Source organism: Lissotriton helveticus, chromosome 3_2 (genome assembly GCF_964261635.1).
Source record: "Lissotriton helveticus chromosome 3_2, aLisHel1.1, whole genome shotgun sequence".
Lineage (NCBI taxonomy): Eukaryota > Metazoa > Chordata > Amphibia > Caudata > Salamandridae > Lissotriton > Lissotriton helveticus.
In genome coordinates, this window is record NC_136062.1 from 33,730,517 (window position 1) to 33,756,657 (window position 26,141).

At 45.0% G+C, this 26,141-nt stretch overlaps 1 protein-coding gene across 6 annotated transcripts in view; it reads left to right on the forward strand.

Annotated features, from left to right (window-relative positions):
• The window catches only part of ATP8B4 (ATPase phospholipid transporting 8B4 (putative)), a 4,589,528-nt gene that overhangs the window by 1,387,087 nt on the left and 3,176,300 nt on the right, over positions 1-26,141 (forward strand). For all 6 annotated transcript variants that reach the window (XR_013609828.1, XR_013609825.1, XR_013609826.1 and 3 more), the window contains one exon: positions 5,278-5,436. Coding sequence is in view for 2 of the 6 variants with exons in the window: in XM_078684774.1 (XP_078540900.1) it covers positions 5,278-5,436 (159 nt within the window). In the remaining 4 variants the exon portion in view is untranslated. The remainder of the gene's footprint in view (positions 1-5,277; positions 5,437-26,141) is intronic.

Sequence of the window (26,141 nt, forward strand, 5' to 3'; positions counted from 1 at the left end):
TGGGTTAGTAGATTGCACTAGGCCAAACTGATCTAACCACAAGATTGTGTCAACGGGGTCCCAGGAAAGGGATGGGTCAGATGCCTTAGCCTTCCTGACATCCTTATCATACTCCTTCCACCCTATACCCCCATACTTGTCATGAGCCATAGTAATCCTACTCTGGTAACATGCCATCTCTGCCTGTATGTAAGGAAAACGTTCAGCCATCACTGCCATGAATACTGAGAAACCTCTAATCCAGTTATTCAAATTCTCCTCAATCCTGAACTTCAACAATTCACTCGCCCATTCTCTAGGGAGCATCCAATCATTCTGTTTCTTTGCTTCCTCCCTTTCTCTTTCATCAGGGAGCAAAGAGAACATGCTAACATAACTACCTGACCATATACTTTCTTTCACATCTCGTGTTATGTGTCTAGCCAAATTCTCCCTCCTTGTACGTGATTCACCCACACTCAAGAGTCGCAATGTCACCTGCTTACCTCCTGAAGCCGCTCCAGCTGGCTCTGTCAACTTCTCCTTTGCCAGGCAGTTCACTGGCACTTCCTTGTTGGTTTCAAGCAGAGGAACCCCACCGGTCTGATTGGGAAGAGAAGGAGCCCCCCACCTGACGAACTCCCAGGGGTTGCAACAAACTGAGCCACCATCCTCTTTGCTTCCGCCAATGGGTCCTCCCCTATGTATTTTGCCCCGACCGATGTTGACAACATCCCCGCCTTTCCTAACCAAGGAATAACTGCAGCTAACTGTGCCACTAAGTCCTGAGGAACAGGGTTAGAGCCCACAGGAACATCCTGTGGGCCCCCATCCCCGTAGATACTGGATCCTGCGTGCCGCTTCCTGCTGGAACCACCCCTGCAGGAACAAGTATGGCCGGTGCAATGGATGGAATACCTTCCAGAGGGACCCCCCGCAGGAACCACCGGAACCGGGTCACCGAGAGGGACACCTCCCAGAGAAACCACACCCGATGGACCGGGCACCTCTCTATCACCCCCGGGCTGAGGGTCTGGCACAGGAGCTATTGGCACACTCTTACCCTTTGTAACCCTTTTCTTGGGCCTAGCCTGCTTGGGAAGGGGGGGCTAATTCCCCCCTGGGCTTGGGGGGCACTACGGTTTGCCTAGGCCTCTCCACAGCCTCACCTTGACCCTCTACCCTCTCTCTGAGATCTGTGAGGCTCTTCCTTAATTTATCAACCTTCTTCCATCTCCTATGCATGGTAACCATCTTGCGCATCATTGTCTCCATCATGTACTCAATGCGGGAGCGCTTCTCACCATGCTTTCCCTTACTGGCCATTGCGTCCCACCAATTGTAGGGTTACTTTGAAATTACTGGATACCACAACAGCGTGCCGGATGCTACCCCAACTTAAGTATGGTCAATCTGGCAGTTGCACACAATGTAACAACACCCAAGAGCACTTCCAGGCCTGGTACACTGTCCAGGCCCTTACCTTATCCTGCTGGAGGTACACGACCGGCCGTAAACACCCACGCACCCAGAGCCGCGCCACACCAGCTAATCCGGTGGGTTAGGCGAGTAATCTCAGCCCATGCGGCTCACAGAAGCAGTGGAGTGCAGGCCTGTCCGTGCCCTCCCCATTGGGTATCACCTGTGTGTTGCTACAATGAAGAATGGATCCAGAGATCTTTGGTTGATGGGACTCCTGGTGCTTGTCCACTGTAAGAAAGGACAACAACAGATCAAGTGCAGTCCCCCCCCAGTGGTCTACACCAAACCCATGTACGACTCACAAACTCCCCTGGTGCCCACTGATGCCTAAACTCCCAAGCAGTGCTATACTCACCCCCCTCCTTTCAGAATGAGTGATGTGCTGCTTTGTGCTGGGATAATGCACCAGTATTTAAAACGTATGCTTCTTAGCACAATTTGCGGCCCGCCCGCCAGCCCTTCTTGCGCTGCGCACACTCTAGTTTCACAGTGTACTGCTTTGTTATATTGTACACACCCTGCGCGCTAAAAAATTGCTTCTCCCCTTTATATTTGTATGTTAAACCGGGAGCGTACGCCGCTATCGGCTGTATCACTCTGCAAGGCGTAGAAAACAACCTTTAATCACCCGCGAATACCCGAAGGGTGAGCGCTCTACCTAAGCAAGCGCCACCTCAACCGGGAACCTAAACAGGCAGTGTAGGCCAAATACTAGCTGATCGCAATGCCGGCTGATTTAAAGGGAGGGGAACACTCTACTAGCAGCGCACAACGGCACTGGAGAGCTGCTTGCACGGGAATACTGGCAGGGTGTGCGCTCCACTAAAACCAGCGTCACCTCAACCGGGTACCTGAACAGGGACGCAGCGCCTCCCCCGAGACCAAGACCCCTGTTGGCTGGATGCCGTAAAAGCCGCTGCGCTTCCTCTGAGGCGTCTGATACACGCTGAGCTTCTCCGGTGGCACTTCCCCTCATACTCCGCCGTCGCTATCTGCAGCAAACACCCGAACACCAGCAACACCTGAAAGATAAAATTAAAAACAATTACAACCTCCTAGCGAGGCTGGTGCGGCAGGCTGGGAAGCAAGAAGCCAAGAGAAAGACTCCTATGCTCCCCAGACTTTTAAACTACTTACCCTGCCAGCCCGGTTCTAACCGGCCTGGCGTCAGCCCATCGCAGGACCCGGAAGTGATTCCCATCACTTCCGGGTCACGCCAGGACCCGGGACCAATTATGGTCGAGGCGCGCCTGTCGCGTCATCACCGTGCGCGACAGGCCTGCCTCTCTGGTCGTGAGGGGTGGCACACCTGCCATACTTTTTCCGTGGCCCCGCTTTTCTCATTCATTCAACTTCTTAGTTGTTACATTGAATCAAGCACTTGGTGAAATTTCTGTGTGGGATAATCTATTCTAATATATATTTATAGACAGAAACACTCACAGTTTCTGAATTGGTACAAATTACTATATGTTAAAAAATAAGCAATTAAAGCAAATAAAAGCAGGTATTAAAAAACTGACCCTGGATACTAGTACTAGAGAAGGGCTAAAATAATACATTATCACTGAGTGAACTGTCCCCATGGGATATTGTCATTCTGCTCTGATATATGTGTTGAAAGTCTGAAAACCCATCACTATTCCTTCTCAAGCAGGGTCCTTTAACAGGGTTTGGTAGGTGTTCCAATACCACCCAGGTGAAGTCAGTCAATTTATGACACTTTTCAATGTAATGTGTTGACATTTTGGGTGTACTACGGACACATCTTAGTTACTTCTGTGCTCGCATATTCTGGTTTTGTTTTTGCAACTTGTCATCCTGACATTTCATAGTTTACACGAACATGTTATCATGTAGATCCCCCAAAGGTGTTACAGTTAGTGAATTGTCTAATTTCTCATGGTCGGATAGCTTTCAAATCCACACTCTTGTCAACTTTTGTCATTAGACAGACACTGCAGTTCCCAGAAGGTCGGTGTCCAGTTACTCTTGGTAGAAAACCTACGGTGGGGATGTTCTGTAGTTTTTTGCATAGGGTTCTCGTATGTACTAGTGAGTCCCTAAGACTTGATCCTCTTTTATGGGAGAACAGCGGTTTCTCATGATTCAGGTAACCGTTGTTTAAGATTCACCAGTTCTTAGTTATGTTTTGCAGACCATGTAACATGCAATGTTCTTTTACACATATGAGATGTTCCTCTGTTTGTTTCTGTGGAGTATGGACAAGAAGGGCATCTCTATTTTTGTTACGGGCTCTTTTCATAGTTTTTTGCACAACATATTCAGGGTATTTCCTTTACCTGAATTTTTGAACAATGGATTTAGCTTGGATTTTGAAGTCCTTTAGGCCACTGCATTCTCAGAAACTGCCAAAGAGTAGATTTCCCCTAAGATGACTGGGGTGGAAGCTGTTGAATAGTAGGAGGCAGTTACGAGCTGTTGGTTTCTCATGTGTGACTGTTTTGAGTTTCCCCCTGTTCTGCTATGATATGTTGGTCCAGAAAGATTAAATCAGTGTTGCTCATGGAGTGGGTGAATCTCAAAAAATTTAATGTGGATATTGAGCCAATTCATTAACTTTATGGCTTGTGTTGCATCACCATAGCAGATGATAAAAACGTCTTCAATGTAACGTTTCCATGGTTTGATATTAGACATAATGGATTGGTTTGTATCAAGAACCATTACAGGTGAAAGAAACACATCACTTGTCACAACTGCAGGGCCACGTGGCAGACTTCTCAACTATGGAAATATATCCAGTGTGCGACCAGGTTTGCCAGAGATAGGTTTGCCACTTGTGCTGAAAGCAAAATCTAGAGTTAAGCTCTGCCCACCTGAGAGTGACATGGCCCTTTCCCTCACCTATTTTATAAAAGTGGGTGCATATATAGACACAAAATGTATACAGGTCACTGTAGCTTTTATTCCTGCTGTCCACATGTTGCCACAGTCATGCAGTTTAATAGCAATGTTATTGAGACATATGAGCAATGGTGCTAATATCATTCATTAGGGAAGAATACATTTCTGAGTTTGCAGCAACGCAATAACAAGTTGTCACCTCCCAAAAAGGAGCATTGGCCTTACCATCTGTATTTGCTGTGCCTTTGTACAAACTGGTGGCCTATTTTAGGGGGTTAAGTAAACTGCTGAGGGGGTTAAAATAGACTAACGATATTCTGTGCATCCAGCAACTCTCGATGTAATGTTTTTAGTATGTTGACAGGTTTTTAATGCACTTGCTAAAGAGATCAGTGTGCAATATGTTGCTCTTAAAGTTGACATAAAACATCTTGGTGGGTTAATCTACATGCTGAAAGGCACTGTGTGTAACCTCTTGATCATAACGTTGGACCTAGAAAAGGATGGCACAGTCACATAAAGCACTCTGAGAGACACTGTGGGAAAATGGGGGCAGGCGAGAGGGAATTAGGGGGCCAATATTAATGGAATTAAGATGGTGCATTATGGATGCTTTTATTTCATTGGAAGAAGTTTTAATGAACCAATAGCAAATGAGGGGGGAAAGTGCCATTGTTCAATCATTTTGATTGGTGAGTATCATAGTGCATTTCACTGCAGCAGCCCCCTAATATCCCTACACATTGGCTACGTAAAAGGCCTGTAGTTCCCCACTCTTCAGAGACCACTCGGAGAGCATGTCCTAGGAAGTTCCGATTTGCTCGATTTCTAAATATGGGCCACCTTTTTACTACCCAATTTGACAGTGCGAAACTATCATTTTGGCGCCTGTGCCTATTTCCTGTCCCACCCTGTGAGTGACTTGAATTGTTTCTTTTCATTTTATAGGGGTAGTGGTTTGCGAACCTCCCAACAATAAGCTGGACACGTTCTATGGAACACTATTTTGGAAGGACAACAAATACTCTCTGAATAATGAGAACATTCTGCTCAGAGGCTGCGTTCTAAGAAACACGGATTGGTGCTTCGGTATGGTGATTTTTGCAGGTAACTCATGTTTTTTGTCCACTTGAAAGCACATAACACAGCAAAAACCCGAAAGCCTGTTTAATTGCAAGTTTAAGGGCAGCCACAAAAAAGTATTTTTAAAAATGTTTTATATTTTGTGTATTATTTTATACTATTATTACTATTTTTCAAAGGTAAATATATAGAGTGCAGAACATCAATGCCAAACAAGCTTATGAAGCCAAAGTGGGAAACACATTTGCAATGATGATACCAGACAGATGGGTATGAAGACGGTGGTGATTTATTGAGATGAAAGTACATCCATCCGAGGAAGGGGCTCAGGAGCAACTGACAGACAGAACACATTGCTCCTATGACCTCATAACATCCCAAACCTCTAGCTAGCTCATTACCACACATCTTCCTTTTTATGAAACAAGAAATAATATAATACAGTTTAACAACACAGTTGACTATGCAAAACAAGAGGTCTCATTTAACAATCTACTGTAACCCAAAGAGTTTCATTTAACATTTAACATCACATTGTGACCCACACTCCCTTCTTCAAAAGAAAAAAGAATCTTGAAGAAAATGAGAAGAAAAAACAAACATTCCAAACAATTCAGCGTGGAACTAAATCATTCCATTTCCTGGCCTTATTTTAGTGCGAGCACTCCTTCTCGTAGCTTCAGCCAACATATTATTCTTGAAACATTCCTTGCTTTTGCTATGTATTACGAGATTATGAGGAATCAAAGCCACACAAGAGATACCCCACCAATTCCCATCAGAAAGTTTCATAGAATTCTTTCTTAATATAGAAACATACCTGAACAGCATCTTTAAACTTAGATAAACCTTTTCCTACAAGAAGTGGATTTCTGATCCATACCCTGTCTCCTACTTTTAATCTGCATTCTTTCCTTAAACCTGGGTTCGCTTTAACAGTCTTTCTTAAATTGACTAGGCTGGAATTATTTTCAGCAGATTCCCACCAACTTCCAACACTCCCATGTTTTGGTGCTATTTTGGTAACCCAATAGGGACAAAGTTCTGTGGCGGCTTCCCTACCCCTCATCAACTCAAACAGGGATTTCCCAGTCACAGAATGAGTAGTGCATTGGGACCAGATTAAGGTCCCTATTAGGATGGCGGACGGCCCTGCATCCGTCCGCCACCCCAGAGGTGGAGGGACCATCCGCAGGGGCAGCGGCGGTCCCTCCGTGCAAATTAGGATTTTTTTATTTATTTAATTTTGTAATTTTTTTTTTACAAATTACGACCTCCCCTCCACCACTGGCGGTCACATCCTGTATTTTTAACATTGCGGCGGGTGCTGCTTGAAGCAGCACCCGCCGCAAGGTTAAAAAAATGCATGTTTACCTTTGCATGCACGAAGCGGCAGGCACCGCGTGGTGCCTGCCGCTTCGTGCACGCAAAGGCAGGGGGGTACCATAGGTACCCCCCATGTGCAACCACCACCCCCCTTCACCCCTGGGGGCCCGCAACGGGCCCTCAAACAAGTCTGTATGCCTTTCCACGGCGGAAATGCCGCCGTGGAAAGGCATAGAACTGCAGACATCCTAATATGGCTGGCGGTGTCTGATAGACACCGCCAAACATGTTAGAGCTTTTCCGCCGTGGCCGGAAGGCGACTGCGGCGGAAAAGCAGCGGACGGTCTTCCTGACCCCCCAGCCATCCTAATCTGGCGGGGGTCTTTTAAGGCTCTGCAGCGGTTTTTCCGCATCCTCCGGGCCGGCGGACACTTCCGCCGGCCCGGAGGATGCGGAAAAACCACAATCCTAATCGGCCCTTAAGTCTGGGATAGATTTGGGTTGAGCAACTGACAGATAGAACACATTGCTCCTATGACCTCATAACATTTCAAACCTCTGGCTTGCACATTACCACATTTTAAATAGCTAATGACACATATGCAATGGCAAAGTCAACAGATCCTTTGTTGCTTTGTGATTTTGTATGCCTGGCTGTGTCTATTAAATGGCTGATTGTGAGAATGAGTCAATGTGTGGGGGAATGAATGTACAAGTAAGTGAATGAATAAGTGATAGAAGGTAGTGTGATCATTGGGTGAAATAATACAGGGACTACTCAATGGGTAAATGGATGGACAGCTTAGTGACTGAAGGTATGAATGTATGGGTGAGTTAATGGTTAGATAAAAGTGTGACAAATGATTAAATATGGTTTGATGAATAGGCGAAATGATGAACGAGTGCATGAAATGTGCATGCTTGGATGCACTGTTTTCTGTAGGTTCATTTCTTAGGCACTGACAGTATGAACAACCACAGCCTTGCCCTTGGCAGCTGTGTGAGCAGGAATGAGAAACACTGAGGCACAGCCTACCCCCTTCTGACAACCAGACTGTCAGGCGCTACCTTCAATAGCTACTGTCGGAGCCTAAAGCTCAACCCTGTAATACTATTCCCTCAGACCTACTTTTTATATACCGTTTGTGCCAGAGCAATGGTGTGGAGCCTTGGGCTACTGTAAAGTGATCAATTCTGCTTTAGGCATGCTTGTCTATGTGATGAGTTTAAAGCATTGGCTAAGGTGGTTCTTAGGACACACAGCTAGCATCTCAGCCCAAAGAAAACCAACTCACTTCCTAGGAGAAGCCGTGTTTGCCAAGCACATCACCCTCATACAATAGCTGCTGCCAGTTTATTGCTGCTCCTGCTAGCCCTGATGGTTTTGAGCTGTGGGAAAGCTATCTGCACTGCTCATTCTTGCCAGGCTCCAAGAACTCCTACTTTAGGTGAGCAGAACCACTGTGCCAAACAGTAAGTTTATTCACACTGGCCATTGCCTTCTGGAAATATGTTAGCTAAGACACTGGGCAGTGTCTCCCACCAAAAAGTACCTGAGCAGTTCTCATATATAAAAAAAATCACAAAATACTCACTACTCAGGAACTTACACTGACACAGCGCTTAATAATTCCTGCTTACAGAAAGAAAACCATTAGTGTGATTATTTTCTCCATTCAAGCTGCAAAGCTATGGGATTTTCTACTTACAAAGATCAGAGCCACTATGACACACATTGAGCTCAGAAGGATGGTCAAATCCTGGTAGTTAGCAATGTGATGCATCGGAGTATCAACATGATTTCATTTTCTGCTACAGGGACCCTCTAGGATCAAAGAAAAGTTACGTTGGCAGAATCACTTTACAAGCAACCCTTAACTCCTTCCGTGCTCATGACAGCTCCCGGCCGTCATGAGTCACGGTAGGCGTGTGCTCATGCCGGCTGGGAGCCGTCCGAACTTTATCGCTCTGCCCACGCAGTGGTAATTCTCTGCCTGTGCGGGAGAATTAATCAGTAGGCGGAGTTTGGACGGCTCTGGCCCGTCATGAGCACACGCCCATCGTGATTTATGACGGCTGGGAGTCGTCATGAGTACCGGAGCGCACGCTCAGCCCTGCCCCCCCTCGCACAGCGGCGGAATTCGTAACAACAGCGAAGGGGTTAATATAAGGAAGAACCACCTCAACCTAGAACGCCATCACCCATTCTCCTGTCTCAAATAAATATATAACAGAAGGATCAATGCAAACCTCCGGGATTGTCCACTCCTCCAACAAACCCCCTACTTCTCTGACTCACCACATAAATCAGTAACTCATTTTGAAATACATCCGTGGAAAGTCAAACATTTTCAATAATGTTTAATATTTACATTTAAAAAATGGAAATGAATGCATCTGAACAATCAACAGCCAAACTGAACAACTATTCTACAAAATACATCACCTGCCCATATGTAATTAACTTTCTACCTTTCTTTTTATTCTTTAAACAATCCCAGATGCCATACTGTCTCACAATTCCTTAAAAGCTCTGCATGAAAATTAATGTGATTTATATTTAGTAATTATTCTCTCCTCTACCATTCTAATTAAATTATACTTTGCTTAACCTCTCACCTTCGCCCCCCTTAGTGCCTCTGAGTTCACCCTGTTGTATCCCATACCTGCCTGCCTTACTCCCTACTTAAGGAAATTTAGGAAATGAATCCTCCCAAGACCTTTGCAACCAACTCAGCACCTTTCTTTCCTTACAAAATTAAGACGATCTACGACAACTTCGACAACCAAGACCACTGCACCACCCCAACTCCCACCCCCAGCGACTCCACCCAACAGACTCTGCTCACCTGGAACCGCTCATGACAGAAGACACCTTACAGACCATATAGAGCATTCACTCTAGAGCACCCTCAGACCACTGCCCACCCCACATCTTCCACACAGCCGCCACATCCATCGCACCCAAGCTACGCTGGACGATCAACTGCTCCCTCGAAACCACCACATTCTCCGATGACTGGAAACATGCCAAAGTTTACCCCCTCCTGAAGAAACCCTCTGAAGACCCGACGGATCTCAAGAACTTCAGGCCCATCTCCCTGGTTCCATTTGCAGCCAAAGTCATCGAAAGGTCGCCAACACCCAGCTGGCAAACTTCATCAAATCCAACAACGTTCCAGACACCTTACAATCCGGATTCTGCAGCAACCACAGCATTGAGACTGCCCTCCTCACCACCACCGATGACATCTGCTCCCTCCTCGACCAGGGAAATATGGCAGCCCTCATCTTGGAGTCTTCCCCTGCATACTAGCTGAGTCAGACTCTCACCCAACCTCTCAGAACCAACAGAGACAAGATGTAGAGTGCCCCAGGGATCCTCCCTCAAGTGCACCCTCTTCAACATCTACGTGGCCCCCCTCACAACCATCGTCAGAAATCAAACGTTTAATATTATCTCCTACATTGAGGTCACACAGCTCATCCTCTCCCTCACGGAACAACCCAACATCACCAGGCACAACTTCTAAGAAGGGAAGAAAGCCATTGCCACTTGCATGAAGTAGAGTTGCCTGAAGCACAACTCAGAGAAAACAGAAGACCTCATTCTTGGCTCCACCCCATCTGCCTGGGATGACACCTGGTGGCCCTCCACCCTCGGAAATCTCCCCACCCCGACGGACCACGCACGAAACCTCGGTAATATACTAAACTAATCGCTCATGATGAACCAACTGATCAATGCCGTATCCTCTGCCTGCTTCAGCACCCCCGCATACTTCGAAAATTGTTCAGATGGATCCCACAAGAATAACAGTCAAGCATGCCCTCATCAGTAGCAGACTGGTCTAAGGCAATACTCTCTATGCCAAGAAACTACTCTGCATGCTCCAGACCATCCAGAACGCCGCAGCCGCATAGACCGGGTTCTTTGGATGGTCCCAGCACTCAACAGAGCTGCCCCTCCTACCCCCCAGCACCTTGAGACCCTCGTGGGTGAGGAGTTGCACTGTACAAATCCCTGATTGATTGATTGGTTGAATCATAGGGCTCTTTACAAATCATAAATTCACCTTCTGAGTAACCATTCCTGCAATGTCAAACCTTTCAAGCCTATCTACTTATCCCAATCGCCTAATTACAAATCATACTATAGGGCCCATTGTGTTTTCTCCCGTATGTCAGCCTAACTGCACGTAGTAGGACGCTGTTACTTTGCACACGTTTCAAAAGCTCACACTTATTTTTGTGCCACACTGGTTTTTTTTATAAATAGGCTGCACATCTTTTGTTATTCAGCTTGTCTGCTGAAATTCAGTAAGAACATTTCATACAAGGGCAAACAATACAGTGCCCTGTAATTCTCTGTGGTTTGACACTAACATCTAGACATAATAGAGAAATCTACCTGCATTTTTTTACCAAGAAATTATTATCATATAAGCCCTGACTTGTAGTTTTGAAAATAGAGAGAAGAAAGTCTTGCAGAGCAAAGGTCCTTAAATGAGAGAGCTGTGCCAATTATGGTGTCCACCACCAATCCCAGAGATCACCAATATACCACTGTACTTCCATAGTGAAGGTAGGAGTAAGAAGATCTGTCAATCAACATGACTGGGCTTTTTATTGCATATAGTCTGTTGATTATGTTAAGCAATTGTGGCCCTGCCTATATTTTCTAATTGCAGCGCAGTTGTTACATAATTGAGCACAATAGTTTCAATAAATATTGTAAGCTTTCTTCGGGTCTCTTTTTTCCTTAGTGTGAACATGTGAGAGATCGAAAGGTGATGACCTGCTACCACTTTTCCTGAGTGGGTCCAGAGTGTTGTGTACTGGGGTGGAAACCTACCTGTTTTTCTGGGAAGGTTGGAAGACAAGTAAGGCACTATGAGCTAGTCTGGATTTGGGCCCATATCAACTTGTGTGTATGCCTCTACATACTGATGTTCTGTGGTTCCAGCCATAGTACTGTTTCTAAGCAGAATCCCTGCAACATGGCACCACCAACTCTTGGTCTGGTACTCATTTACGGGTCTCCTAAGTAGTGCTTGTGTGTGTCCACAATTCCCTTACACCTATCATCGGAGACGTCTGTGGTGTTTGGGATTAATCCTCCACAGTGTATTAGTAATCACCTAATTCTGTTGGTTATTCAAGCTTGAAAGTTTAAAAGGATAACCCATTGTTGTGCTGCACTTTGTTTTCCATACTGTTTAAATTATGGCTGCACCACAGCCTATAGCTATTTGGTCACTTGCAGACTTGCTGTCCATTCCCATGTAACACATTATGGACTTACTTACTAATGCAGGTGGTGCTTTTATCTTTGTAGTAGAAATGGACAACTCCTCATGCACCAAATTAATACAGAGAATATGTGCTCATGGAAAATCCTTTATCTTACTGTGAGCACCATATTTGGTTCTTTGGAGCCATCCCACACGCACCTACACCTGAATGCTTGGGTCCCCTCAGTAGTGATGGGGCAACCTGACCAGCTGTAGCTGGATACACACTGTACAGTGATTTGGCTAATCAAAATCTTGTACAATCACAAGCCTTATATAATGCTCTAGTTACTCTGTACAGATGATTGACTCAATATATTTTGAGCACTTTGTTGGCACAACCAGCAAGAGATGGCCTGTCGGGGCAAGCCCAGTTGCCTACATTGCCTTCAATGAGTCCTATAATTGTTTATTCAGTTATGGGTAAAATACCCACTAATCGTGAGGAAATTCTATTTTGGAGTGCCCAAAAAATTGACCAAATTGAAGTTGTGTTTTCCCAATGGATGGTTCCCGCAATTGAAGTCTGCAAAACTTTGGGGTCGGTTTTTGCCGCTGTCTATACTATATGTCACAGCACTCCCTCAATGTGCCTCTTACAAGACATATTAAAACAAATACAGAATGAACACATGGCAGCAGCTGCCCTGGATTTGGGGATAAAATGATTCGGAAATGTTCGTCTGGTGTCGGCAATGATTATCTCTAATATTAAAGGTGAAGCAGCATCTCTGGACATACACCAGCGGCTCGCAGCAGTTGCACAAGCCAACCGTGAACGTGAGCTGCCTATTATCATTGTTGATGTGTACACATCCTTAGGACGCAATAATATGGGAACTAGACCTACAAAACCATCTCTTGACAAGGAAGCCAAGCAGACCCATTTGTTTATAAACAAAAAACATGGGATAAATCTAAACAACCACAGAAAAGTGAACCTCTAGAAGGTTCTCCACCCCCGGAGTCCTCTGAGAGGCCATGCGATTTTCGTGATCGCACAAAAATCAAGACTCCAGACAAGTAACCGGTTCCTGATGCACTTTCTCCTGGTTCCTTTCAGGAATTGTCTGGGTGATCTGAATGCAGACAAGAAGAGTATATGAAAGCAAAAAAGGGAGACACAACACTTGTCTGATATGAAGATTAAGAAAGAGGAAATACCTCCTCAATATAAAGCTCAATATAAAGCCCCATTTCAAAAAGAGAAAGTTGAGGCCACAACCGCTAAATGTGCCACAGACACTTGTTAGAAAGGCGATGCCAGGGGAGGCAAAAGATGTCTGACTGACCACCCCGAGACCCACCTCTCCTTCGGGAGTTGGCCGAGCGCCGCCGAGAGGCCTCCTGGGTGAGGCTACTCTCCTAGAATCGTACCGCGAGCAATCCCACCACTACAAATGGACACCACACCAGATGATGGATACTTAAAGACTTTATCAGCAATCAAGGCAGGTTCTCTCAGCAATATATATACAAACGGATCGAGGGATCCTTAATGTCTCGGTAATTGGGGGAATCGGGTGGCGGGACAGTCTTAGTACCAGCCTGGCACCGGAATACCCTACGCTCAGCTCTCAATCCTCGAGCTGGGGGGTTCCGCAAGGTCGAGCCGCGACATCGCCAGCAGGGCTCCGAAGATGGTCTCAGCGAGGTCGGGCCGTGGCAGCGCCAGCAGGGCTCCGAAGATGGTTTCAGCGAGGTCAGGCCGCGGCAGCGCCAGCAGGGCTCCGAAGATGGTTTCAGCGAGGTCGGGCCGCGCCAGCGCCAGCAGGGCTCCGAAGATGGTTTCAGCGAGGTCAGGCCGCGGCAGCACCAGCAGGGCTCCGAAGATGGTTTCAGTGAGGTCGAGCCGCGGCAGCGCCAGCAGGGCTCCGAAGATGGTTTCAGGGTTCAGAGTAACGAGGTCTTCTCAGGGTCAGCCGCGATTCGATCAGCAGGGCTCTCGACTCCAGGATACAACTCTCGACCCATTCCAGAACTGCCCCAGATATAGGTCTGGGGTCCTTTGATGTCCGGACCCTCGCGCCTGGGGGTCGGAGGGGCCGGGATGAGGGTGTCCAGACACCCAGCAGGGGGGTGGAGCCAGCGCCCAGGGAGGCCGGAGGGCGATCGAAACCAGGCGTCCGGGGACGGCTGGAGGGCCATCGAAACTCCTCTCCTCCTTGATCCGTCAAGTGGCCGCTTTACCACCTGGTCGGATCTTGGTGCCTCCATGTCGGGGCTACGCTGGGGCCGCGGCCGAGGTCGGGCCGAGGCCACGTGGTCCAGACATGGGGGGCCCAATATGGAGTCGGGGCCTGAGATGGCGGCCCGGGGTAGGGCCGGACCAGCAGAGTGTGGCGAGTAGGAGCCTTTGTGTTCCTGAGGGGGAGAGCCGGGGGTTGCCCGGAGGGGCGGCTCTCGTTGAAGGCTGGGGAGGGTAGCTTCAGGGGGGAGGACAGGGGTCGATGTCGTCCAGGGGCCGCCATGCGGGAGGAGGGGGGACCACGCCACGAGGCCGGGTCCAACAACACTGAAAACCCTCCTCCAGAACAGGAGTTGGGCCGAAGACTCTCCTAAACAGGGCAGCAGAAGTCACAATAGTGCGCCGGAATCTTTTGGAAATTCTGGCAGCGAGAACAACTGATACCTTAAGTTACAGTTGAGAACCCAGACAGGTGCGTGGCCCCTGCAGATAGATTATATGGTCTAGACATACACTCTGGGAAAGTTTAACTTTGTCATATGTGTCATATGACTTTGTCATATAACATCCTTCCAGCAGGAGGGCAGGTGCCCCCCACAGTTTGTACAAACATCCCCACAAGGTGAGGTTGTTATAAGTCCTTCATTTTCTGCCCTTGTCTCTGAATAAGTCAAACAAGCTAATGGGGCAGAATGGGCTCTTGCACTAGCTGCTGTGCTATATCACAATTAAGGCTCCCGGTTTTCCGTTTAAACGGAATTTTACATATAAATACAGACGGAAAACTATTTTCCACTGTCTGTATTCATAAGTTAAAAACGGGGAAATACTAATAAACAGTGCGCTGCAGCCCCACTCCTGCCCAGGTTTACATCGGCAGCCCCTCTTAGTAATCTTCACCACTACGGCCCGTTTAAGAGAACTGTTAAGTCACACAAGGCAGCAGATGACAGTAGGTGTGACACATTAAGGGGGGAGGGGTCGCAGTAAAAAGTGCGAGTACTCATGGTTTTTAACAACAGTGTGTCCATCATAGGATGCCTAATTGGCAAGGACGAGGTGTTTATATGTGCATTAGCAGGCCGGCTCCCTGATAGAAAGCTTTATGCCTCATCTGGCGGGGTCTGCTGGGGTCAGTGCCAATAAGATAGCCTGTGAATGGCAATCATTGGCGCAAGGCAGAGACCTGTTAGATGGTAGCGGCGTGCAGCTGTCGTCTGTGTAGTGTTTTTTTGTCTTTTAAAACTTGATTAGGGAGTGAACAAGGCTGTGGCCATGCACAGCTCTGTTTTTGCTCGCCAGTCCCCATGTCACAAGAGCTGAGCCAACGCTTGTTATTCCGGCTCGGACCTTGCTTGGCTGGCCACCAATAATTTTAGCCAAAGCAGATTTGTAAGCAATATCCGACACTGTATTACTTCCTTTTTCTTTTACATAATTTTTTACAGTGAATATAAAAATATTGACCGTTTTTAGTGTATGTAATGCCAATGCACTGTGGTATATATTTCATTTTATATATGGTTTAAGAGCAATACCTCCCAACCTAGTGCCTGGTGTGGTATGGCTCAGTGAAATATGTGTACTAAAACCTGAATAATTTTGATAAGTTTGGCCACCTTTCCCGAAGAAAACATGTTTTTATGTTCTATGATCAGGAAGAGGATGGTGGATTAGCGCACGTGGAAGCCTCAGCTTTGCGTTTCGTTTTGGAAAGTGAGTAATTTCATGTGGTCACAGTGATCTGCCTCACGTTGTGTGCCACAAATGCACAAGGGGCTAAACACAGAAGCTAGTACTTATTGTTTTTGTGCCACAGCTGTGGACAATAGTTTTCAAGGAATACCTTCCTAAAACATAAAGGGTCTTCATGCCAAATCCAGCGATGCCTCGCCGCCCCCCCCACAGAATGTTGTGAGGGGCCCTGACGCCCCCCCACCCATCTCACAGATATTTATAGGCCTCGGGCTCAATGGGGGTCCTTTGAAAGGGGGTTAGGCTCCCCTACCCCTCAAAAGGCGTGCTTTGGGCAGGTGGCGCATTTTTAAAAAATGACATACCGCTAGTGTACAAGCATGATTGTGATCCCGTTTCAAGAAAACATGAAATTCTTTCTTCCATCCTTTTTATTTTATGTTAACTGTTTCCATGTGTAATGCCTGCTGTTTCTGTGCAACTAGCCCTTCTCAGAGAGATGTGTGGATCGCAGTCTCCTTCCATTAATGTTGCCTTTGCAGAAGTAATTTGCCATTTGCTTTCATGACTTTCTTTATTCCTATTCTAATCTTCCTCAATAACGCTGCGCTTGCACTTTGCATCATGAAGGGTTAGAACGGGTTGCAGCAGGTAACTTCCAAGAGAGATTTTGTAACACAGTTTGATGCCAGTCCAATAACAAAAATTTCAAACATTGCCAAAAGAGGCTGCCTCCCCATCCCTCCCTCTTCGAACACGGTACGTTACTTGCTTAAAGTTCCCTGGAATTCTGTCATTAAATGCACACTTTTTGTTTGAAATAGAATGTTCTAACTTTCAGTGTTTTCAATTTGATTTGGTAACTTTCTAAGTGCGTGAAGTTCTTACAATCTCTCCATAGGCCCTCTCTTCGCATAAAAGTGTACGTCTTCCACCAATTACATACTATTGGGAGACCTTAACATACACTTCCTGGACCCAGGCAACAAGCAGGCCAGTGAATTACTTCAGGACCTCACTTCTATTGGCCTTGACCTAAAGAATCCACAGATTACCCATGAAAAAGGGCAATTGCTCGACCCCTTCTTTTCAAATTTTTCTGGCTTGACAACTCTTGACCACATCGCCCTCCCCTGGACGGACCACTTCTTAGTCCCCCTCGTGTGGGACATCGACACTCCGTCCCCTCAACCCCCCAAAGTCAAAACTCACACCAGGCGATGGCAGAAACTAGAACCAGACACATGGGCAGCCAAACTAAGGGAACACGTTCCCCCCCCCTCCTTAGACCCCATAACTGGGGACATAGAGTTTAACACCTGGATCACCCAATCTCTAGATTCCGTCCTGCCTAAAACCCACTCGCTAAAACATACCAAGAGAGTTAACCCCTCACCCTGGTACACCCCTGAACTCAACATTTTGCGCAAAATGTGTAAAAGGAATGAACGTCTGTGGAGGAAAAGTAAAATAGAGGAAAATAAAAAAACATTCCGCACCTCCATAAAATCCTATAAAAAGGAGCTACGCAATACCAAAATTCGCTTCTATGAGAGCAGAATTAAAAATGCTGCCTGTTCGGCCCACGAAACCTATTCTGTTCTCAAAGAACTCCTCCATGCCCCCGACCCCCCACTCAAAGCCCTCGATCCCAAGGAGGCAGAAAGTAAATGCAGTAACTTAGCCACATTCTTTGACGAGAAGATCCAAAAAATCCTTTTGGACATACCCCCTCCTGAACCGGCCCACACGGATCGGAATCTCACCATCACTATCACCAATCCCCTCCCTCCGGCCGATAACCCTCAACCCTCTCTGAACGTCTTCGGCCCAGTGACAATGGAGGAGGTAGAGGCAACGATGGCCTCAATCAAAAGTGGCTCTCCCCTCGACCCCGCACCCCTCCGCTTCCTGAAAAAAGTGTCCAGGACCATCATCCCTCCCCTCACGGCTCTAATTAACTCCTCCTTTTCGGAAGGTATAGTCCCCCCCGGCTGGAAAGCGGCAGCTGTCAAAGGCCTCCTAAAAAAACCCTCCTTAGACCCAAGGTCCAGCCGGCATATGCAACCAGAGTACACTATAAAACAGGATGCTAAAGCATCTGCTAGAGAAATACTTTCTCAAGAGGAGTACCAGGGAGTGATTGAACCCTGTGTCTCTCAGATGAATAGTTCCTGTTTTCCTTGAAGCCCATAGGAATCAATGTCAATTACCGAATCGGTAAATACCGATTCAGTAATTGGGGGAAACATTGAAGGGTGGCAGGATGTCAGTTTGACACCATGTTGCACCCCTCAATTGTGCATGGGTGCACATGTTGCTGACATGCATGCCATTAGGGCATGTATGTCTGCAACATGGCACAATTTTTAAAGGAAAAAAAATGCTTTTTGAAGGGTTTTCATTATTTACCACCAACTTCTAGTTGGTGGTAAATAACGAATTCTTAAACCCTTGTAGCACTGAAAACAGTGCTATCTACATCTAAAATTACAGAATCAGTAATTTTACCAATTCGGTATTTTACCGAATCGGTAAAATTACAGAATCAGTAAAATTACCGATTCTGTAATTTTACATGCCCCTATATCTCAATATCCATATACCGGTCGGAAACGGCCGAAATCGGTATTTTCGGCCGTTTCCGACCGGTGTTTGCCTACCTACATCGGCCCCATAGTCTGTAAAAAATAAAAAAAAAACTTGGACATTTCTAAAGTGTTTTTCAGCCACATTTTAGCGCTTGAGAGCAGAAATTGGACAGCTCACTTGGTTTTCAAATGAGATACACAAGGCTCTCAGTGGGCTGTAATACACAGCCCAGGACTATTTGCTGCATGCATTATGTCAATTCTGCACGATATTGACCCAGATGCATTGTCCTTAGTAGATGATATCTACCTAATGGATGATTAATAAAACCCACACTTAGCCAGAGTAGATTGCATAATATTGAGATTTTCTGATTATGTATAAATTCAATTTAAGGAAATCTAATATAGCTTTTCTGAGTGTCCTCTTCCTAGGTATATGAACTTACAAATGAGGGAAAGAGTCATGCACCTCATTTTAGGGAGAAATGTGCACAATTGCAACCTCCAAGTACGTTAAAGAAATTACAATACTTGTTACGATTCCCTAATTGTAGCAAAACAAACGTATCTGATAATACACAATTCATTAAACCGCTTTACAAATTAATACACCCTGATTTTACCACTTCACATTGGACATCAAAACACACAGACACACTCAGGTCATTACAATCTGATTTACTTCTCACTCTCATCTCTAACATACAAGTGCGAATACTACAAACCTATTCATCTGGGCTTTACCGGGTGCAATTGGATTTACCTATATTACTTTTAATGAAGGTGAAACAGTGCTGATTGCATTTAAATCAAATTTATATTCAAGTACGGATATGTGTTTTGCTGCCACTGAAAAAATACTGACTGCAGTGCAGATGGCAATCCTTAAAGAGAGACCACTTGCACAAGGGAAACACATTATTGTCGTCACACCCGTCCAGCTTTGGAGGCTGTCGCAAAAGCCAGTATTCCAAACGCTAAAGCCCTCCATCCTGGATGGATACAATGGACAACATCCTTACATCTGTTGATGTAGACTTCTTCTTTGGCCCATCTTAACAGACACAAGGGTTCTTACAGCAAGAGCATGTATACCCCATGCCCACACCCGTCCTACCTCTTGAACAGTATAAATATATTGCATACACAGATGGTTCAGCCCAACCTGCTATAAGTTCTAAACAGAAATATTCAGTGGCCCGCGCCACTGTTGGTGTTATGTTGGATGGGAAATTCCAATGACAAAAACTCACAACCAGTCCTCAAAGAACTGCACTGTGCAGTTAGCTGAACTGAAGGCTTTACTTCATGCACTTGAATATATTTATCCTGACTTCCCCACACTTATAGTGTGTGATTCGTATTACTGTGTACGTCCTTTACTGATAATTTACATAACTGGTGGTAGAATGGATTTTAGGAATATCAAGGCAACACAATCAATCATAAAATTCTTTGCGTTAAAGTGGCAGACCTCAAAGATAGGTTGCCACAGACTCCTGTTACATATACATTGAGTCACCAGCGTGTGGGAGCACATGTTGTGGGGAATTCTCTGGCTGAAGAAGCAGCCAAATCTGCAATTGTGACTGCTACTGTTTTAAAACAAGAATAAATAGCGATCTATTAGCTGCCGTTAATACTAATAAAATCGGCAGACTTTCCATCAAAATACACATACCACTCAACTGAACAAAACTTTCATATTGTAACTATTCCAGGGTTGGCGATCGTTTGATGTCCAACCAGGATCACAGGCTAGCTTTAGGAATAGCTGCACATGAAGGTGTGCTTCTGAACATGCTGGTGGGGCAACCACAATTTCCTTTCAACAGCAACGCTATTGGTGTGTTGTGACATTTGGCAACAAATTAATGCTTCCACTGTGGATCGACCACTGCAGGCGCACCTGTTGATTTGCAATAAGCGTTTTGGCTGCATTTATCTGGGCCACTGTGGTTCGTTGATTTTGAATACTGCGCTTACATTTATTCTAGATGCAGATTATTCTTGCTCCAGGTTCCTCTGGGTTTGGCCACAGCATTTGGCTGAAACTCGAACTCCTATTAAAGAGGATGAACCATGACTTAAAGTAGTCCTGAACAGCTAGAGAATTAGGACCTGGATGTAGCCAGATCCTTCACATATACGGGGTTCAGAAGGCTCTGAATAAACTTAATAAAAGATCTCTAGGTAGAAGAACCCTATATGAAGTATTTTTTGGAACCCAAATGTATGCACCAGACCTTAACAGTCCTGGCATTGTGGCGGCAGCAATGCCCTTTGATGTAGATATTGTTGTGCTGTCTTACAGGGGCTACAAAAGTTCTGGGACCCCAAATCCAACAAGCAGTTGAAGACATCTGCCTCTGCGAGAATTGAGGAGAAACCAGAGCCCTTCGGCTGGACTCCAATGCTTTGGTATCTCTTACGAGAGAAGGAAGCAGTCAAAAAGGAGTTCGGCCCATCATACCAAGCACCAGTGCCAGTCCATGTAATCCAAGGCACAAGAACTGTTATCTTGCCTCCGTTTCCTGGTTCCAAAGACAAACGTTTCGTCTCCATTGAGCAAGTCAAGCAACACCATATGACAGATTCAATTCAGTAAGCCATGAGGGGTCATTGGTAGTTCCCTAACTCCTCTCCCTACCATGCAGGACATTCTTCTACAGAGCAGAACCAAAGCTGTTTCTACCCAGCCTGGTGGGGATGAAGAATGCACTACAGTTAATCCCTGCATTTGCAACCAACAACACAACCAAAGTGTTTTCTGATTTTACTGCTGCATCTTCTGCAGCTGATGTCGTGTATACAGATCCATTTTCTTTGGATACACGTCTTCTAGATTTTCCTAGTTTAGTTGCAGTACCTGAGCCACTAGTTTTTCAACGAATTGCTTCAGGGTATTACATAGATTGTGATGATTTTGCTTCTGCTATAGACACTCCTCAATTAAGGATTTGTGTTTTCATTTTAGGTCTGAAACACCCTTATCTGGTCCCTCCTTGGATACATATTTGGCTAACACTTTCCTTGGTTTTTCTATTCCTTTGTATTGGATTTGTGATTGTTTTTTTCGTACTGATAAATGGTTACTGAACAGAACATGCTGCTTCAGATGTGATTGACATGGTGTTGACCTCACACTCTTGTTCACAAAAATCTTAAAAGAGACTTGTCCCCATGAACATTTCTGCTGTTCCAGTAAGTAATGCAATTGTTTGGAACAAAGATTCTGCAGATACCATATGTGTTTCGGGTTTCTATAGGTGATGTAATTGTACTTGGGCCACATTCTGATGATTGGGATATTCAGACTGTAAACTCCATACTGTCAGAGCTGGAATATTATACTGTTTTAGAATCAAAGGATATATACATGAATTCTGCAAATTATGAGGAAATGTTCTGTTATCATTTCAGGCATTCTTTTTTGCACCGAGCCACTGTTCAACACACTACTTTTAATTACACACAATGAGAACAATGTCCAATTCCTGCACAAGGTAGTTCTAAAACATAAAAGGAAAAATGTACTTATATTTGAGGATATGATACATTAGACCCAACATCATATTATATTAAATTAAATTAATGGGATTATATAGCTCATCAGACAAACAGAAAGGTCAGGGTAGGTACAAGAATACTTTGAATCAATATGTTGAGGCTAGGTGGGATGCTCAACAGGGGGCTTGGAAAACAGATCTAGATAGCAGAGGGAACTAGAATGTATCCCATAATAGTATCAGAAAAGGAGGATGAAGAAAAGCTTCAGGAAAAGAAAAAGCATCTTGAAGAGACAAAAACATTAGATCCGGCTGGAGATAGTAATCATGAATTTGATTACCAATTTCTAAATGAATTGCTACTGAGTCATCCACCACCTTGTAATGAAGACCAACCCCAGAGTTTAACAAACTCCTACTGGGAGATAATTCCTGATGTACATGCTGTGCCTATAGATCCAGTTTCACACACTCCTTTTACGCCAATGGGTGGAAATACAGAAATACCTGGTGTGAAAAGTCAGACTGTTTTAAATGGGCCAAATGCTTTGACTGGTCCAGTGACTATATGTCCTGTTGTTTCTTTATATTAATCTGAGAATAAAGGGAAAAATGCCCACACTGGCCGTCCCTACTGGGATAAATGGTTCAACCTTTACTTCTGCAGATGTGAGATTCCAACTCCAGCTGATGTTCCACGTGGAGGTACCACTGATCCGAGTTTACGTTCCACCCGATTACATTTTTCCAGTGGAAGGGCAGGACAGACCCAAACATTTTATGTACCTGAGAATGGTATGGTAACTCCACCAAGGGTAACACGGAATTCTATAAAAATCATTTTCCCATTGGGAATGCCAGATTCTGGTGTGTCCCTTCTTCACTCCACACCTATTGCAAGAACGGAAAGGCAGGATCAGGATTTCGTAAGGAATGCCGCAGAAGGACAAACTGGTCCTACTTTTCAAGGAATTAATGATTGGCTTAATTAAGGGTATAGCTACTCCTGCCAATGACACAGGTGCTGGAGCTAAAGGAACACACATTTTGGGAATGATAGGTCTCTAGATGTGGCAAGGCTTGAGGTAGAATTTGAGGAAATGATTATAGGAAGCATAAGCCCTGCTAGGATAGTCGCATACCAGGAAGATGAATTACTGGAAGTCTGTAAAGACATTACTAGATGAGCTTGAAAACACACATGAAAAGTTACCTGAATTTGCACAAAAATATTGAGTGGATGTACAATGGTCAAACATATTGCAAATATCCCATAGAATATATTTTATTGACAAGGACATCAAAAACATGAGAACTTCCAGTATATGCAAATGAGACATATCGTCCTACCAGACCGTCAGGCAAAACTGCAACCTGAGATAATGAGGGCCATGGAATTGATAACGCCTCCTGAGTTATACATTAACGTTGAGCTAGTCCATAGCTTTCTAGGTCGTCGTGTTACTTCGGCAAGAACCTATAATATCTCCTGGCGACCAGGCTAGCAAGAGGGCAGAGCGACCAGTTATTGTAGCAATATGGATGAATATGTGAGTACAGAACATAGTGCCTGGGCTAGTTGTCAGATCCTTGTGTGAGCGACGCTGTGGCAGTGTCCATTTTCGAATCTTCAGAGCCATCGAGCAACTTCTTCAGAAGTAAAGGGTCCGTGAATACTTGAGGTACTCCTTGGATTGTTACACGGAAGCGCGCAGGACCCACAAAGCCGTATTGATACTCAAGCTGACGAAGCCTTGGACGAAGGGCCAGGAACTTTTTCCTCAAAGTAACAGTTTCTTTGCAGTAATCCTGGTATATGTATATTTTATTGGTTTTCCAAAGGATGTGATTGTGCTTACGCATGAACGTCAGGATTTGCTCTACATGCTGGTACCTAAGAGGTGTGCATACAATCGGCCTTGGGCCCCTTTGTTGATGAGTGGGTCGGGTAGGGACTCTGTGAGCGCGATCAAATTCCAACGGAGTACCAAAGGACAGGCTGTTGCTGCTGCTAGGTCTTTCCCCTTCTCCTCATCTCCCTCCGTTCTTCCCTTTCTCTCCCCTCTCTCTTCTTCGTCGCATCCACTCCACGGGATCGAGACTGGATGCATGGCCGTTTTAGTCAATGCTCTCTTCTGACAATTACTTGTACAACCCTTCTGTATATGTATTACAAGTATGATATCTCACTTATTCCTTAGCACTTTCCTCGATTACATCACCTGTACTTTCGCATGCATTAATGACTGTATCTCCATTGTGAACCATTTAGTGTATGTCTACCCTTTTGCATTTTATAATTTTGTGTCTTTTATATCTTAAATAAAAAAGATTTGAATTAAAAAAAAAAACATTAGAACTTCAGGAATGAGGTCACAGAATAAAGAGTTAATGTCTACTCTCAGGAAATGGGGAGAGCTAGAAAAATGGGAAGGTCGATGGGCCAAAAAGAAGGAAAAATAGAGGGTCACTATGCTAATCCTGGTTATTGAGGATGATGGGAGAGAGGGATGCTTCCTATGAGAGAGGTGCCTGGAGGGATATGACCATAGACCTTGGACCGGACCAGACATATTGTCCTTTACTAATGATTTCCTGAAATTGAGAGAAAACCCTGTTGAATGGTACAAAGAAGTTGAATGGTTTGTGAAGGTTTCAAAGGGTTTGCTGGAGGATTTAGATACCTTATTTGACATTGTAGTCCAGAGTGATTTATGAGCAAAGTTTACAATTGCTGCAGATTGGCCAGAAATAGAACCAGCTAGGAATATACTTACAGGCGCACCATCTCCTGATGGTGATGAAAAAATATAACCAGGCCATCACCTACTTGAAAGGGAACATTTCTCCTAAAGAGACTGATTGGGTAAAGATTGACAGGACCATCCAAGAGCTGAAAGAAACCGTTCATGCTTGCTACGCAAGGCTTTTGCAGGCATTCAAGCAGAGAATGTGTCCAAAAATGATATGGGACATTTTGCCTATCGATTTGTTTACGGTTTGAGACCTGAAGTTAGCAGCAAGATTCAGCAGCATTTCATTTGCTGGTAAAGTAAATCCATAGATGAAATACTTTATTATGCGAAATATTGTGGGATGAAATTGACTCGAAATGAGAGGTTGATGATTGCTCAAATGAAAGCGGTTCAGAAAGTCTTGGGTGGAACAACCGTTGATCCCATGTTCATTGTGCAGGGAAGTTGCCAGCAACCCTCTAGAATGTGAGGGGTGAGTTAAGGACAATAGCAGGGTAGAGGTTGAGGTGTTCCAATTGATGTGTTGAAAAGGACTAATCCGTGTCATGTTTGCGGCAAATTGGTGTATTGGAAGCTTGAATGTTGATTTTTTTTGATTCATCAAGGAAATGGAGGACCGATTAGAATATTGGTTATTCACAATCACAGGGAGATGTCATGGTGCAGACTCAACAGGTTCATAGACAAATCAAATTCAAAATGTGCTTCACACCTGATGCCTCAAATGAATGGTCAGGTTCAGAAATACAATACAAATAAAAGATTTCATACAGATGCCGGATCTAATGCAAATCAGAATGTGTCCCAGCAATACTCTGTGATCCAACTAGATGACACAGACTCAGACCCATCACAATCACTGTGCCTGAGAGGGAAGGAGGAATGCATGCTTGGCGCATCCTTCGAGGTAGGCCAGTCTCTTCCCTATGTGGATGGGAAGGTGAATGGGACTCCTATCTCATTTCTTGTTGATACTGGTGCTACCCGTTCCACTGTAAGAACAACAGAAGTTCCAAACCCCTCTTGGGAGAAAGCATCCAAGTTTGTGGAGTTGCAAAGCGACACATGTCAAACCCAGTGATGGAACCTGTACCTGTGAAAAGTGTCTCTTGGAGGATTTAAACAAATTTGTTGTGTGTGATTCAAGTGCATTAAACTTATTGGAATGAAACCTGTTGTATAAACTAAATTGCTCAACTATTGCACAGTAAATTGAGTTTCACACAAATGACGAGGAAGTTGTCCTTAAATTGGCTAAACAAGAGAAAGAAAGAGCAGAATTGTTTCTGTTGTTAACAAGAAAACGATAACCTGCCTCCAGAATTAAGAGACATTGTATGTCCAGAAGCCTTAGATTTTACAGGCAA